Source organism: Chinchilla lanigera, unplaced genomic scaffold (assembly GCF_000276665.1).
Source record: "Chinchilla lanigera isolate Chin_1 unplaced genomic scaffold, ChiLan1.0 scaffold00006, whole genome shotgun sequence".
In the NCBI taxonomy this organism is placed as follows: Eukaryota; Metazoa; Chordata; class Mammalia; order Rodentia; family Chinchillidae; genus Chinchilla; species Chinchilla lanigera.
Genome location: NW_004955407.1, coordinates 33,283,012 through 33,299,370, shown reverse-complemented (window position 1 = coordinate 33,299,370; position 16,359 = coordinate 33,283,012). Strand labels below are relative to the sequence as shown.

At 47.9% G+C, this 16,359-nt stretch overlaps 1 protein-coding gene across 1 annotated transcript; it reads left to right on the top strand.

Annotated features, from left to right (window-relative positions):
* The first annotated feature begins 553 nt into the window (after nucleotides 1-553).
* Nucleotides 554-11,177, top strand: Atp5o (ATP synthase, H+ transporting, mitochondrial F1 complex, O subunit). The gene is made up of 7 exons (XM_005375698.2): nucleotides 554-659; nucleotides 1,859-1,909; nucleotides 4,676-4,786; nucleotides 7,186-7,315; nucleotides 8,073-8,185; nucleotides 10,654-10,740; nucleotides 10,993-11,177. The coding sequence occupies exons 1-7, from the start codon at nucleotides 624-626 to the stop codon at nucleotides 11,104-11,106; spliced, it is 642 nt and encodes a 213-aa protein (XP_005375755.1). The 5' UTR covers nucleotides 554-623; the 3' UTR covers nucleotides 11,107-11,177.
* Nucleotides 11,178-16,359: the final 5,182 nt, after the last annotated feature.

The window sequence follows — 16,359 nt, the reverse complement described above, 5'->3', positions numbered from 1 at the left end:
ACAAACTAGCCAAAGCGAGTGTCAGGTTCTAACGTTATGCCACGTTTGGTTAACTTCACCTAGGTTCTCCAGCTTCAGGTCCAGCTCTGCTCCACACAGAACCAAGCGTCTCAGCACCAGAACTTCACAAACCCTCGCAAACAAACAGACGAGGAGGAAGAGAGGTAGGGTAGAGAGGAGCAGTCACGGCCCAGGCAAGCGAGATGTGGTGTTTGCCTGCGCACGGCAAGTCCTGTTTCTGTTTTGTTTCTGCAGCTTAAGGGGTAGCACCCACGCACGCTTTGGCTTAATACGGAGAAGGGGTAAAGATGCTAATAATGAATGTGAAATGGAAAATTGCCACTGCGCTTACCTAAATGTAGATTTTTAAAGCTAAGGGCAGTAAATCCATTCTATAATAAGGGAACTTACGCAATTTATTTGCAAGTTTAATGCACACCTGCCAGCCCCGACTGCCCCTTCTAAAGACTACAACTCCCAGAGTATGCGAGATCATTGCGTATGCGCTATGGAGAGCTACGCCTACATTTCCCAGAGGGTATTGCGGTCACGCTGACGCGCGCGTGCGCTCTAACACCGCTCCGGCTTCCCACCTGGTTTGACCTACAGCCGCCCGGGAGAAGATGGCCACCCCAGGAGTGTCTGGGCTGTACCGGCAGGTTAGAGAAGCCAGCGGGAGGATTTTGCCCTCTGGGGTGACCAATTCTACACCCCGAGCGTCAGGGTGCGACGCCACGGCTGGGGGGATCGTTGCTGTCGTCTGAGGTCATGGGACCGCGCAAGTGGGGTCGCCTGCGGCTGCCCTGCTTTTGCCCCGCAGGACGCCCGCGGGCTGCGCGTGCAGCGACCGTGGCGTCCTTGGCGCCGTCCCGCGAGGCGCCTGGCTGCAGGGGCGCGGGAGAGGGGGGCTGGGCTTCCTTGGTCTCTGAAGAAGGAACTCTGCTCAGTCCCAAGTCAGTTTCCTTGGCCACAAGATCTGTCAGACGCCGCTAGAAATCCTCAGGAATATTTCTAAGTCACGTTTCCTGTTTATATAAAAGAGACAGAAGCTTCAGTGACCGGTCGTTGATTGTTCAGCCAGTAAGCCGTAGTGTTGACTTCGGAACCCATAGATTCCGCCCGGGAGAGGGAGTTGGAAAAAAAAAAAAAAGTCTGTGCTGTTATTACATCCACCATGATGCTGTTCATGTCATTGCATACTTTTTCCGCAAGAACCAGTCGTTCAATCCGCACAGCCAGCTCTGGTGTAGTACATTCCAGAGCGGGAAGTGTATGAAGGTGACCAGTGCCCTTGCAGGGGCTTTCTAAGCTATGGATTCCAGCTCTGTTCTCTGATAGTTTGTAGACAACCCTAAGTGCTGGGGCCTGTTAGCATGTCAGACGCGTTTGTGTCCAAGCTCAAAAAATTAATCTTTAACTCAGGTAGCGTTTGGATTCCTAAGTAGCATCTCTTTTGCAAATCGTTGCTAGAGTCATCCCATTTAATTAAAATCCTGCCCAAGGATGTAGTAATAGAAGTGATAAATGCCAGAGTCTTGTTACTTTTTTTTTTTTAAACATCCACTCTCTGGAAGTTAGTATTTTCTCTTCCATATGGGTGTGCTAGCCTCAGCCCATTCCCAGCAAGCTAAAAAGTTAGTGGGAAGGCAGTTTCCTAAGCAATTTGGGATGATTCTCAGGGAAATTTATTTCTAGGTAATAAAGAGCGGCTCAAACTCGTGTGACTTGTATGGTAATATAAAGAAATACATGAAATTAATCATTTAAAAGTCTTTTTTTAAAAAAAAAATTTGAATACTGCATTAAATGCAGAAACCGCTCAGTAACCTTGTTTCATCTATTTTCCTTTGTTTTGAAGGTGCGATGCTTCAGTACATCTGTGGTCAGGCCATTTGCCAAGCTTGTGAGGGTATGTTAATTTATATTTGTTTTGAAATTATAAAGCAGATGAGAGTGTGTGAGTCCATCTACTTGTGTGTAGTTACCACCTAAACCTTTCTAGCACGATTTGTGGTGCCCAGAATTTGGTGGGAAAGGAATAATGTTGAGTGTTTAATGTGCATTGAGCTCATGCATAACTTTTAAATTTGGGAACTGCTTTCTTGGTTTTTGTTTTGTTTTGTTTCCGGTACCAGGAATCGAACTCACAACCTTGCACTTGGCAGGCAGGCGCTGTGCCGCTGAGCTAAATACCCAGCCCCGGGAACTGCTTTTTAATTGCTTGTTTTTCCCCTTAACCCTCCAAAATGGGCAAGCTAGCATTTTTTTTATTAACAAAACAAATAGGTCCAGCAGAATAAATGCCCAGGTTTGCATGGCAAGTTATTGCAGAAAATCAAGATATCTCAGTTCTGTTGCAATTTGGTTGCAGTACTCCCTGTTACAAGTTGCTTTCCCCACAGGAAAGGAATATTTGCACTTTTTTTTTAAAGGACAGAGTCTTGCTTTGTAGTCCAGGCTGACTTTGAGCTTGCAATCTGCCTGCCTCTGCCTCCCAAATGCTGAGATTATAGATATGCTCCACCGTGCCTGGCAGGAATGTTCATACTTTTTACACCCTTTTTTCAAACAAAATCAGCATGGACAAAAGGACTACTCACTAGATACCAAAAAGTCACCATTGCAAAGATCTCTCTGTCGTTTTGTTTTGTTTTTTTCATACCAGGAATCGAACTCAAGACCTTGTGCTTGCCACGTAGGTGCTGTGCCGCTGAGCTGCATCTCTGGCTGTCCCTTTGTTTTTAAACCAGAAGTAGTCTGGTTGACCCTAGCCTTGCCCCACCCCACCCCCCATAAAAAGAACAGTAAGAATGACGTTTACGCAGAAGCCCTCCAAATGAAGCATAGCTGACAGTTGATAATGTGATGCAACTGCATTCCCTGTGTTATTTTTAATTCTTCCTGTAGTTACTAGTTACTGTATGACAGAAAATCGATCCAGCTGTCAGGAGCTTCTCTGCACTGACAGGTCCAGAGATGTACTAGGCTCTTTCTCCTATCCGTACATGCACCCGAGTCAACAGTGAGCCAATCCCCTGGTTGAAAAAATAGTGTAAAGGAAAGGTCGAAGTATCAGATCTATGTCCTTAGTGAACCACCTTAGTGAATTCAGAAAATTCGTACACCCAACCCTCGTACCAGTTACAGACCTGAAAATTTGGAGGAACCATCTCATTTTTATCCTTCATGTGAGAACTTCCTAAAACCCCATTAACAGTGGTAGGGAATAACTGGTCTTCCCGTTTTACAAAAGGAGGAACTGAGGCTCTGCAAAGCTTTGCCCAGTATCACTCAGCTTGGTCTTAGAACTGGGTTGGAAGCCAGTCTTTCTTGTTCAGAGTCTAAGCTTCCCCACTGAACCCTAGGGTACCACAGAGTAAGTGTAGCTGTGCGCCGAAGGTTTATTGTGCAAAGTACTTCAAGCCTCGGCACTTCGTGAAGTGCTAACAGGCTCTGTTATGTTGAACATTGTTGGAAAGTCTCCATAAGGGGAAATTTGTGGTATTTCTGTGAAACGGGTGAACACATGTTCGTATCAGTATTAGAAACCTTCCGTACTTGGAACTGGATAGTTGCTGAGTGCAAGGGAAACATAAGCTCATCCTAAAGTAATTGAATTGCAGGTCGGTAGAGGTGGGAGGGACTTCAGTACCGTCAGCCAATCAGTGTCATTAGTGCATGTAAGGAACACGGAACAGTGGGGTCTGGTGGGTGCGTTAGGACAAGCATATAACTTACTTTGATTATTTTCAACCTCGTTGTCTCCCTCGCCCTTCCTCCCCCTCATCTGCTGCCCCTTCCCCATCTCAAAGTCTCCCCTCTCGTTTTCTGCCCACTGTCCTTCATTTCTTAGATTTCTAACCTGAGAGAAAACATGCGCTGTTGAACTTTCTGAGTCTGACTTACTTCACTGAACGCGGTGGTCTTGAGTTCTATCCACTTTCCTGCAAGTGATAGGATTTTGTTCCTTATGACTGAAGCGTATTCCATTGCGATAAAAACTGCATTTTCTTTGTCCATTCGTCTGTTGGAGGACATCTAGGCTGTTTCCAAGCTTAGCGCTTATGAATTGTGCTGCTGTAAACATAGATGCGCGCGTGCCGCTGCGATGTGCTTTAGTTAGTTCTGTCCAGAGCATCCCGAGGAACTGTATAGCTGGATGAAGTAATACCTCTAGTTTTACTTTTTGGAGGACTCTTCATAGCGACTTCCGTGATGGTAGTACCGCCAGCACCTACGAGGTTCCTCCGCTTACCCCAGTCTTCGCCAGCAATCGTTTTTTGCAATCAAGTGCTCCGCCTATGAGCCATACCCCACTCCCTGTTTTTTGTATCCTTGCCATTCTGATTGGGTGAAATGGAATCTCAATGTCGTTTTGGCTGACAGATCACTAACGTCAGCCCCTCATTTCACAAGTGAGGAATTGAAGGCTCACAGATACATGGACCTGGCTGAGGAAACATCCCCGATGTGTTTGAGACCGCTCTTTAATCCGTCGTAACTCACGATCCTCCTGCTTCCTTGTCCCCAGTAGCTGCAGTTACAGGCATTTGCTCCCAAGCCCAGTGTGAGACGTACTTTTTAAATTATAAATGTTTAATTCTGCTCTCCATGGTACAATATCATCTTTTTACCTAATTGTCCTTTCTCCTCACCCCACCTTTGTGGTGTAAAGCCGCCCGTTCAGGTACACGGCATTGAAGGTCGCTATGCCACCGCGCTCTACTCCGCTGCGTCTAAGCAGAATAAACTGGATCAAGTGGAAAAGGAGCTGCTGAGAGTGGCAGTAAGTAGCTTCCTCGCTCCTTGCATGTTAAACTCCTGTGTGTGTAGTTACGCCTCGGATTATTTGTGCATGGCCAGTGAGATACAGCCTGTGAAAAAAGAACTGCCAGAAACAAACTTTTCTGTTAAAATGTTGTTAGTAATAATACAGAGTTTTATTATTCTGAAACTAACAGGAACAGGCAGACACATGTAAGGATACTAATGTTAGAAACCAGGATTTCCAGTTAAGAAAAGGTACAAGTACTAAGTCAGTCAGTGTTCCAGAAAGCAATTTAAGGAAAAAATTCCCATTTTAGAAGAGAATGAAAATGTCACCTTTAAGAATCTATGCTTACGGACTGGGTATTTTCACCTAGTCTTTTCTGTATGTTTGGACCTCATTTGACAGAATTTTTCTGTACGAAGCCTTTTCCTAGTTTTGAATTATTACTTCGCTTCCAAAGCATGAGGGCCAGGTGCCTGAGCAGAGGGTACGGGGTGGGGTTAGCGGAGGCTGCGGGCTTCCTGAAGAGGCAGAGAACCACAAAGAAAGACCCTGAGGCCACCAGAGAGTTTACTTTAAAAAAAAAAAAAGTAAATACACTGAATTAACAGAAACCCATAATGTAACTGTAAAAATGTCTGCCTTAATTTTTGGTGAATTTTCTAGTTGAGAAGTTTCTGTATTTGGTCACCTCCCCTCTCGTTTCTCAGCCTCCAGGCCCCACCCCTGGCAGTAAGGTCTGGGTCAGAGCGAGGTGGGGAGGCAGTCTAGTAGTGGTTTCTCTGGAGAAAACGTCTGTTTTTATTGTCTGTGTTATCTTACATTTTCTAACCGACATATTGCTGAGATTTTTAAATTTCTATTGCTTGGGAGAAGGCAATCTCACAGGCTAGCTGTACAGACATTCTACTAATGAGTATGCTTCCTTATTCTGTGACTTGTTTTGTTCACTTTTTACTCTGAGCTTTTGTTGGAACTTTGGTCCTAACAGAGAGTAATGTTAGTTCTGTCCGCCCTCTTACCCAGGGGTCTGCAGATAAGGCCTGAGGTCCTAGCTGGAGTGATAAGCCCTTAGGATCTGCAGAGCGAACAGAATAGGCCCCGCCTTCCTGTTGGGGACAGTTAGCCTGGGAAGGAGGTAGCGGCCAGGAACATGCAGGATCTCATGCGGGCCTCTTTGGAGGGGGTGGTTTTTGTCTGCTCCTTGTCAGTTACGCCCATTTTAGACCCCACAGTCGCATTCACAAATAAGAGAAGGGCCCAAGTCATGGACATCACAGTGATTTCATCTAAAACCTGGAAGCCATTCACGAAAAGCAAGGCGATTACTGTAAGACTCTATAAATGAAAATTAGCATTTCGGGAGCACTCAGAAGGTTTTACACCAAGTGTCCACTGGACAATGAAGCAGAAACTGATAAGAAACGTGAAAAATGGGTAGCCCAGTTTCCAAAGTGGTTTTCATGTGCGTAAGCCTGCAGTGTTTCTGGGAAGTGCCATCTCTCAGGGCCATTCAGGAGGAAATCTGAGCCATGAATGGCAGTGTATGACAAGCAGTCCGGGTCAGAGACGGAACTGCGGGCAGAGGTGCTAGCAGAGTGACTGAAAGACAGAAATGTCCAAGGGAAAGACGCCCGATGGGAAGAGCTGCTGTTGCTTCCCTGGACCTCTGGCCTGGCGCTGAGAGCGGCGGGTGCCGAAGTCGCACGTGGTTGCTGAATTCAGATCTTTGTGATTAAAGCGGGAACAAAGTGGTCTCCCACCGTCATTGAACTCTTGTTTTTCTGTCCACGCTGCCTCCCAGACTCATGGAGGCTGCTGTGGGAACTGCAGAGGCCTCTTACAAGTTGCTCGGCCTTCTGAGCTCTGCAAGAAGCCGGGCAAATCGCTGCCGGCCCAGGGTGACGAGGCCTGCTCCGCAGTGAGAGAACCGTGTAAGGTCTGCACTTGGAGGACGGCAAGGGAAAGCTGGAGTCTTACTCTTTGCATATGTTAGATTTCCTGGTGAAGTGGAGCTTTGGGCTGCTTAATTTTTACAGTCTTTCCTGAAAAGCAAAGCAAAAATACAGTTTAAAAGGCTTGAGTTACAGCTTATAGTAGAGAACGTCCTCAGCACGCCCAGAGCCCCAGGTTCCATCTGCAGTGTTCACACACACACACACACTCACACACACACACACACTCGCTCCTAAGAAAATCAGTGAGGTGTTTTGATTTGTTTTCAACGTCATTGTGTCCCATGGAAAGTCAGAGTACGGTGTTTTCCTGAAGTCAGAGAAACGTATTTGGTTGTGAACTTCTCTTACATGTTTGAGAATGCTGTTTTTCTTAATCTACAAAAAGTGTATGTGTATGGCAGGTGGGGTCATTTATGGTATAAAGAATTAAATTCTTGGGTTTTTTGGTACTTTTAGAAACTCCTGAAGGACCCCAAGGTGGCCCTGTCTGTCCTGAATCCCTACGTTAAGCGTTCCATTAAAGTGAAAAGCCTGAATGACATCACCACAAAAGAGAGGTTCTCCCCACTCACGTCCAACTTGATGAGTAAGTATTGGAACCTTTTCATTTGAATTTTTAAAACTTTGCTACTGGAAATGTGCTCCATGGCGAGAAACATCAGCGTCACCAGGAGCCTCTGGGCAGACTCAACCTCGGCCCAGCCTGCCAAGTCGGGAACTGCATCCTAGCCAGCTTCCCGAGCAGTTGTTTGCACATTCGGGTTCCCGGGGCACAGCCCGCAGGGTGCGGAGGTGGAAGGCTGTCTGATCCCACAGGCTGTAATTGCAGCCGCACAAGTTACCAGTGGGATTCACACCAAGAAAACAGCGTGGGACCAGTGGCTGCAGCTCAGACCTTAAAGACAGCTGCATCCTTTGGTGCATTTGGGTTGCTTTTCATTTCTTACTGGCCAAGTTCAAATACAAGTTGCGAAGCGTGTTCATGTCGTCATCTCTGGATACAGACAGCGTGTCAGTTTGGGAATTGGTAGCCACGCATTGGCATGTGTAGCGTAAATACGAACATGAGATTGCACACTGAGTGCTAGGAGCCTGTTGTAGATCTGATGGGGGCAGCTCCCCCAACACACGCACAGACTTGCTAATTTAAATGCTTGTGAGGACTGTCTTTAAAAAGAAGGTAGCAGATACACTGTAAAATAAATTAGATTCTTCCCATTCTTGGAGGACATTGAATACGGCGTTTTAAGCTACAAATCAAAGGTTGCTTTTAAAGTGAATGTATAGTTGATGCATAACCTGTTCAGTGGTTTCACGTCTTTGTGACACCTTCACTTCCTTAGATTTGCTAGCTGAAAACGGTCGCCTAGAAAATACCCAGGGAGTCATTTCTGCCTTTTCCACCATCATGAGTGTGCACCGCGGAGAAGTTCCTTGCACGGTGACCACGGCATCCGTAAGTAGCGGCTTTGGCTCTCACCGCCGCACTTGCCCTGACAGATGGTAAAGTCAAGGAAGTGGGCTGGTGATTTGTCGACTGTCACTTAGAATTTCTTTCATCCTTAGCTAAACTTCTGTGCACCTTGCTTGGGAAGGGCCAGTGCACACCCCCTTCGCACTGCTGTGTCTCTGACTACCCGTAGGCACTGTAGACTAAGTTAAATGTAAAGGACATCAGAACGTGCTTAAAGTAGTAGTTAATGTTCCCGTATAGGTTTCAATTATTTCTTAAATGTCACTTTAAGAAGAGTAGCATTTCTGGCCCTTAAGTCTGTGGGGCTCCTGCGTGGGAAGAGCGGGTAGACAGGCCCTGTGAGCTTTTGACTCGTGGAGAGGCCCGGGATAACCGGCCTGCAGCACTTTGCGATTCGCCGTCTGATGGAGTAGGGAACGATCTGCGTGAGGTGGAAGTGTCATTGTCCTTAGCTTACACGTGAGGAAACAAGCCCCGGGGCCTTCAGCAGCTTGCCCAGAGTGCCACAAGGAGGGGTCGGGGTTTGAACACAGACCCCTCTGTCTCAGAAGTCTGTGTTCCTTAAACTACGCTGATTATCTCCCCCAAGTAATTTTGTTGATGTCTTAAATACGTGTTTTCTTGCTGGGTTTGGTGGAATATGTCTGTAATCCCAGCTACTCAGGAGACTGAAGCAGGAGGATCGTAAATTCAAGGCCAAGCAAGGCAACATAGTGAAAACTCTCTCTCTCTCTCTCTCTCTCTCTCTCTCTCTCTCTCTCTCTCTCTCTCTCTCTCTCTCTCTCTCTCTCTCTCCCCCCCCTCCCTCTCCCGTGCCCCCCATATATATATATACTTTTTTTTTTTTTTTTTTGAGACAGGTTCTCGCTGTGCAGTTCAGGCTGGCCTTGAGCTCACTTTGTAACCCAGGCTGGTCTTAAACTTGCAACGATCCTCCTGCCTCAGCCTCCCATGTGCTGGGATTACAGGTGTCTGCTACCATGCCCAGCTCAAAACATAAAAAGAGCTGATGTGGTTCAGTGGTAGAGCGCCCCTAGGTTCAATCCTCAGTACTACAAGAACGAAAATCATCACCATCATCATCTTCCTAAGTAGTTTAGTCAACACAGGAAGACTGCCTGGGGCTTAAACCTCAGGGGAACAGGGTAGATTTATCTGCAGTCTGTAGCTCTTTACCTCATTTGGATTAATAGTTCTAGTGCTTGAAAGGTATTCTGACTCCAACATGGTGCAGTTCCAAAGAGCGGCATTTTAGTGTATAAATACCTGTTTGCACGTTTGAGTTCATTGCATAGTGCCCCCAAAACACACGCCTGGCCGAGAATCATCCCAGCAGGGATGGTCATGGGAGCCCAGCAGCTGCACCGGTTCCCAGGGTTCAGCACTCTCGGGGCCTCTCCCGTGGCCATGGCTGAGCGCTGGCGTAGGCCACCGCACAGTGAGTAGGAGGACCTGACCTGAGAAGGACGCTCACTGTCGTAGAATGCTCAGGACCACCTGTTACTGTGGCTTTCAGTGTTGATACTCCCAGGTAAATAAGTGCCCACCGTTTGAAAAGGAAGACGATCCCTTTGGGAGTGACTGCGAACACAGGCTGTAGAAACACAAGAGCAGTTGCCGGTGCTGGCGCTGACCCTCTGGCCGCGGTGCTTTTGGCTGGTTTTTCCGCCACTCGGACTCTGAGTTCCGCAGATGAAACAGGAGTGACGCCCGCCGGCCTCGCTGCCTTGTCCGGATCAAGGGAGGTGGCAGGTGGGAGGTGCTCGTGTGGGCAGGGGGCGGCATCCTCGTCTCAGGCGGCTGCGAGCTGACCATGAGCTCTGGACCCCGCCGTGTGAGCGGTGTCCGGAAGGACCGCTGATAGACTGCAGCTTCCACTCCCAAACAGTACGGGCGGGTAGCACCTCACAAAGCAGACACTTTCCCCAGCTTTTCAACTCCTGCCTGAGGGCGCGGGGAGGATTTCCCTCAGTGCCCTTTCTCGCCTTCCCCACTTCACCTGACCCAGCAGGGAGGTTGGGGCCAGGAGGAGGTCTGCAGGCCTGGGCTTCCCGGGGCTCCAGATACAGTGCGTGCCAGGGCTGCAGGTGGCCAGGGACCAGGGGCCCAGCAGTAGAGCTGGGGACTGAAGGGTACTGTCATCTACAGTGTTTCCTCCAGGAAGTGACCCACCACACGGGGACCACGGGGCTGCGGCAGCACGCAGGGTTGCTGGCTGCAGGGTTTCCTCTTGCTCCACACAGCGTGGGAACAGCTTTATGGCAGGCAGTGAACTGCCGGGCCCGGCTTGCAGGGGTTCCGTGCGGCATGGCAGGGTCCGCTGCTCCGTGGCATGTAAGACAGGGTCTGCTCGGTGATAGGCGCCCACTATAGTTTTTCCCCTTCCTTTTTTGACTATGGAAGTTTCTCTGACTTTATTTAAATTTAATGGATGATTTGTTGTTTCTCAGCCTTTGGACCAAGCTGCTCTCACTGAATTAACAGCCGTCCTGAAGAGCTTCCTGGGTCAGGGACAAGTACTGAAACTGGAGGCGAAGGTGAGTTTTTAATGATTTGTGGTGTTTCCTTGGGTTACTTGGAACCTGAAATGGCCGTGGCGGGTATTCATGAAAAATTAGACTTGTCTGTGTAAGTGACTGATTCATGCAGTTTCGCACCTGTTTTCCTAGATACGGTGTCTTAAACTTGGGAGCCACATTAACCAGTTCGGAGCACTTTTTCATCCATCAGTTTGATTAGTGAAATGTTATCAACGCATTTTCACGTTTCCCACCTGTTCTCTTTCCTAGACCGATCCCGCAATCATGGGTGGAATGATCGTGCGTATTGGGGAGAAGTACGTGGACATGTCTGCAAAAAGCAAGATTCAGAAGCTGAGCAAGGCGATGCGGGAGACTCTCTGAACGTGCTGACTGTCTGTCCTCGGTGAAAATTCTTAAACTTGGAGCTGCAGTAAAATGCTTCCTGAACAGACTGTATTATGTTTACTGTCTTTAAAAGTAGAGTACAAGAAGTCTTATTTCCGTATCTTCTAGTGTTCCCCAGTTGCAAGGTTAAAGGGCCCCTTTGGCTGGAGAATTCGGCTCGCAGAGACCTTTCCTAGGAAGTAATGGGTTAAATGAAGCACCAGCCCAGTCACCCCACAAGTACCGCCTTACGCTGCCTGCCCAGGCCTCGCGCTCCCTGATCCGTCCTTGTGTGACTCCTGTCGCATGTCCTCCAGGGAGGCCCCGCTCTGCTGAATTCCGGGTTGTAAGACACCCTTAGCTCTCAGGCCATGTTTTATACGTCTTCCTTCAGCTGGCAAAGACCTCACCCCACTCTACATGTGAGCACAAGATGGAGGGACAGGGACCTGGTGCTGGCTCAAGTCCCTCGCCCCACCCTCTCACCCTCTGTTCCCAGTTGCCGATGCCAGCTCCGCAGTCAGCGTTCCCATCTTGACTACTAGAGAAAATGGGGTCCCCTAGGCAGGGTCCTAGGTTCCCATTCCTTGGTTCCCTGCAAGGGTGTCTAGCCAGCAGATTGACTCCTTTCTCAGAGGTATCCTCTTTCCCCACAAATAAGACCTAGCCTGAAAATAATCAGCCTTGAAAACCAGGTAGAAGTGCCGCCCCCGTCAGCCCATCCTCGCCTCACCTGCCTTGGAGAGCAGCCGCTGAGCAAGAGAAGAATGACTGGGGGGAAACAGCATCACTGGTTGGGCAGAAGCAGAAGGACTCCGCTTGGGAAGGCTTCACGGGCGCTGGCAAGGCCCACGGCTGCTCCCTGCACACCAGTGGCGGGACCGGGGCACCTCTGCCTGGATAAGTGTCCTAGTAAACCAGCTACAAGAACACCCAGGAGCCAGAAAAGCAGGTGCTGCCGGTTGGCCCAGTAGCCATTTCCCTACCTTGAAAGGGCACAGGACCGTCCAGCTAGAGACTGCCTTAACCAGGCCTCCTTGCAGCACCTGGCGAGTTGCCTTCCCCGGCAGCAAGGCCCAGCTCCCTCTGGGTGGGCCCCCTTCCATCTGCGGATGCAGAGGCAGCGGAAGCCAGATGAGGCCACAGGCGCAGCCCCTGCAGCCTCATTGCTGATGCCCTGGGCCGTGCGGGAGAGAGAAACCTGCACCATGGCCCGCTGACTGCAGGTGAGTTTAACTTCGCGCTCCGGCTTCTCCTGGGTCCATCTTCCTGCCGGCTGGCTTCCCATTGCCAAAGCCACAGGACTCCTAGAGACGTGGGACGGCTGATCCACCAGCCACCTTTGGGGAAACTCCTGTCACCTTTCTGTTTACACAAATAAAACAGGAAGTGGTGAAATGCTTCAAATACCACGTAATGAGATCATCAGAGATGACCCCAGACCCCTGCCTACAAGCATTTCTTACCGTGAGAATTTTAGGAACAAAACATGTAGCTATTGGGGATTATTGAAACAAATGAGGATGTCAGATGATGCGATTCTATCCAGAGCATAAAAGTTGTGGAATACTATGTTAAACTGATTTTTAAGAAGGCAGTCAAACAAAGTGGGAGATAATGTATAAATTACGTGGTTGAATAGTGCGTTGTGCGTGCGGTGTGCTTACTGCACGTTAGCTATTAGTCGTGAGTGTCAGACACCCAGGCATGCACATGCAGAAAAACTGCAGGTGGGAAGTGCATCACAAACGTTTGTTTACAGTGCAGGGGATTGAAGCCAGGGCCTTGCATATGCTGGCCAAGCGCTCTACCACCGGCCCTCTGATCTGCTCTCCTAGCCCTAAAGTAGTTTTAAAATTTCAGATAAGAAGCAGGAGGCATACGCTTTCTATGTTTGTCAAAAATGAGCACACTTAGTAAAGGTCTCTTTGTGAGTCAATGTTTTAAAAATGTGCTGTCACAGTTCAACTCATGTCCAAGCTGCCTGCAAAACTTACAAGACTTATTTACCAGTTAAATCGGTGGTGAAATAGGATTGCCTTGAAGCCAGAACAAAAGATAGTGTGGTAAAAGTTAAACTCAACGTTGGGTTTGCCAATGGCAACCAAAGGTAAAAGAAGTTGGAGACTGTAGAGGCGTTTGTGCTAGAAGCTTTGTGGAAATCGAGGGTGATTCTTCTGAAGGTCTTTGGAAGGCAGTCTTAGCCTTCTGTCTCCCCCTAGCTGTTCACATTTCTCATGCTACACAACATAGAGCTCCTCTATGCTCAGATTAAACACTTGGCGCAGGCAGTGTATTTCCACTTGTGCTAACATTCAGCTGAAGAAGGCGTAGGAGAGTGGAAAGGGTTGTTGGTTTGTTTTGCTTTCTAGGTTTATTTTCGTATTGTTTTCCTTGCACAACTTCAGCCTTGCCTGTGGGAAAAGGAAATACGGAGACAGCATTTGTGGGGCTATTCACTTCCTGTATGCCCAGCAAGGAGGCAGGGCAGAAAGGAACCAAAATAATCCACGGTAGCAGGGTTGCCTTTTCTCATTTTATTCATGAACTATGTGAATTTAAACCATACAGGTCAAAATGACCAAGGAATCGTTTTGAAGAGATTGTTCTTTTCAGGTTCAAAATGCACAGGAATAGCCATTTTTACTGGTGTTGCTACTGGTTTAAAAAAAAAAAAGAAAAAAAAGTTACCATAATCTGAGAGATGAAACTGAACATTTCACACATAATAAGGTGCCAAAGGGACGCTCAAACAGCGTAACAACCTCAGCTTCTTTTAAACAAAAAAAGAAACCTAATATTCTTGGCCCTGCTTCATCAAACCTTAGACGAATACATAATTCTACAATTCATAATAAAGTCTAGTTATTTTTAGAACTCCATTAACATTACATAGCAGACAATATAATTTCCCTTTTATGGAAAATTAAATAGTACCATTATTTGGCAACAAAAGTATATTACAATCAACAGGACATCCATCAGGAGTGGCCTGGTCCCACCCCTGGGAGCACTGTGAGGGGAGCAACCTGCCACCAGCACTCTGGCCCGCTCGCCACCGGAAATCCAAGATCTTCGTGCAGCAGTTGATTACATTCTTTCGCAAACAAGCAAAGGCTAAGGGGATTCTGCTGGGCATGGCCCTGCATTGTGCTTTTGCCCACAGACTTAGAACAAGGGGGGCCCAGGCTCATTCATCACCCCCATAAGCCCTACAGACAACCCAACAGGAGGCCATCATCCTGGGGGCAGAAGCATCAGGGCCTATCGGAGAGGGGATCAAAGCTTGCCTAGTTCTGTTCACTGGCCTGAAATGGCCTTCCCAGGCTATCCTTGAACAAAGAGATCTCTAAATGGCTCCATCTTTGGGAATACAGGCAGCTACACACGCTGTGGACAGTTCTCCGGGGTGAATTGTAGATTATTCATACACCTCAGCATAGTCCAAGAAGCCTCCTGAATCACACTTGGACTCCAGCACTCACCAGTGTTGGGCCTATGAAAAAGACATGGTGGCGCACACCTATAATCCCAGCACTTGGGAGGCTGAGGCAGGAGGATCACTGCGAGTTTGAGGCCAACCTGGGCTACATAGTGAGTTCAAGGCCAGCCTGAACTGCATAGGGAGACCCTGTTCTGGGAAAAAAAAAAAAAAAAAATCTGTTCATTGGCAGCATGAGATGCATTAAGAGGAAACGCTGAAAACCTAATGCTCGTATTCTGTATGCCCTTGCAAACCACTAGTCCTCAACTCTCCACAAACAGTGATCAGTATCCAATGGTCCTGAATCACCATGCCTTCTCATCACAGCATTTCTGGCTTGCTAGGTGGGGAAGAGGGGACTCAGGTCCCCACCTCCTGCAACCACATCTGAATGCATCTTTCTGGAGTTAAGACACAGAGCTTCATACAACTTCCTGGGTCACCTGCAGGGACCTTTCTGGTGGCCAAGCAGAGAAGGCCTGTGCCGCAGAAGCAGCCTAGACGGCTGATACTTTCCTGGAAAAGATATGGGGGGGGGGATGGAAAGTTCCTGCTGCTGGGGTCTCCATCAGAGACCCAGGCTCGGGCATTCAGGAAGCTGCTCTGTTCCCGCGGTTTTGCCTTAGCCCCGAAATCCCAAACGTCCCCTCCCACCGGGCTGTGCAATGGTTAGACCGGGCGAAGCATACTCGAATGTCTCAGGGAAAATTCAAATGCTAAAGGGGAGGGCGAGGTGCTCAGCCTGCCAAGAGTGGAAAGGGTGAGCTGCCAGCCAGGGTGAGGCCTCCCTGAAGGCTCCTGAGCTCTGGTGGGACAGCTGGGTCACCCCAGATTCCTGACTAATCCGCTGGAGTCCAAGGAAGCTTTTGTGGCACATGGGCCCGACAGAAAGCAGACTCCCAGGCCTCCTGTCTTCCTGAACACACCACCCTCCAGAACATGCTATCTGTATAAATCAATTTTTAATGCAAGGCAGAGGTCTTATCTAAGGTCATGGCTACAGGATACTTTTCATTTTAACACATCACCCCCCATTTCCTGAATATGAAACTCATCATGTTCTCTGCAGGATGCAAACCTAACTCCTTTGAAACTCTAAGCATCTACAACCTGAATTTTTTTTTTTTAATATAAGAAATTTAGGCAGGTTGAAACCAGTTCATCTGATTAAGCTTTTTCTACTCCTGGAATAGGTTTAAATTTTTTTTCTATAATTTTATGTACTTAAATTAGATTCCTAAAATACTCTCATATACATACAGAAAAATAATCTCTCAATGACAAATCACATTTTACAGTAACAAGTGAAATATTTTAGACTACACAATCTAAGTTACTTAAGCAACATTTAACAGCATAGCCTTACATACCGTATATACACTTACTCTTGGTCATTTCCATGAACACATAGCAGAGATTTCACAACTAGCCATTTAAAGAGCACAACCTTTTTCACATTATGTAGTGGAATCCTGCATTTTTCGTAGCTAGAAACAGCATAAAAATGCAGAAAACCGGAAGCTGTGAGCTGATTATCATACACAGGACACTGTGGGGCAGTTTCTCATTTGTATACATGTATTTACACATATGTTCACCACCTCCACATGTGAGGGGACAAAGCTGATGGTGCTAAGGCAATACGACAGGGGTGAGATGGTAGCCATGCCCCATCAACACAGAACTGGGATGAGGCGAGGAGGGTCAGACCACAGCTTTTGTGCTGCGGCAGGCAAGGTCGCAGACTGATCTCACAGTTCAAAGGT

Bases quoted from the DNA above. Each gene is read 5' to 3' on its own strand.
- Atp5o (XM_005375698.2), top strand. From the start codon at position 624: ATGGCCACCCCAGGAGTGTCTGGGCTGTACCGGCAG. The intron at 4,787-7,185 runs GTAAGTAGCTTC...TGGTACTTTTAG, and splicing joins AGGAGCTGCTGAGAGTGGCA to AAACTCCTGAAGGACCCCAA. The intron at 10,741-10,992 runs GTGAGTTTTTAA...TCTCTTTCCTAG, and splicing joins TACTGAAACTGGAGGCGAAG to ACCGATCCCGCAATCATGGG.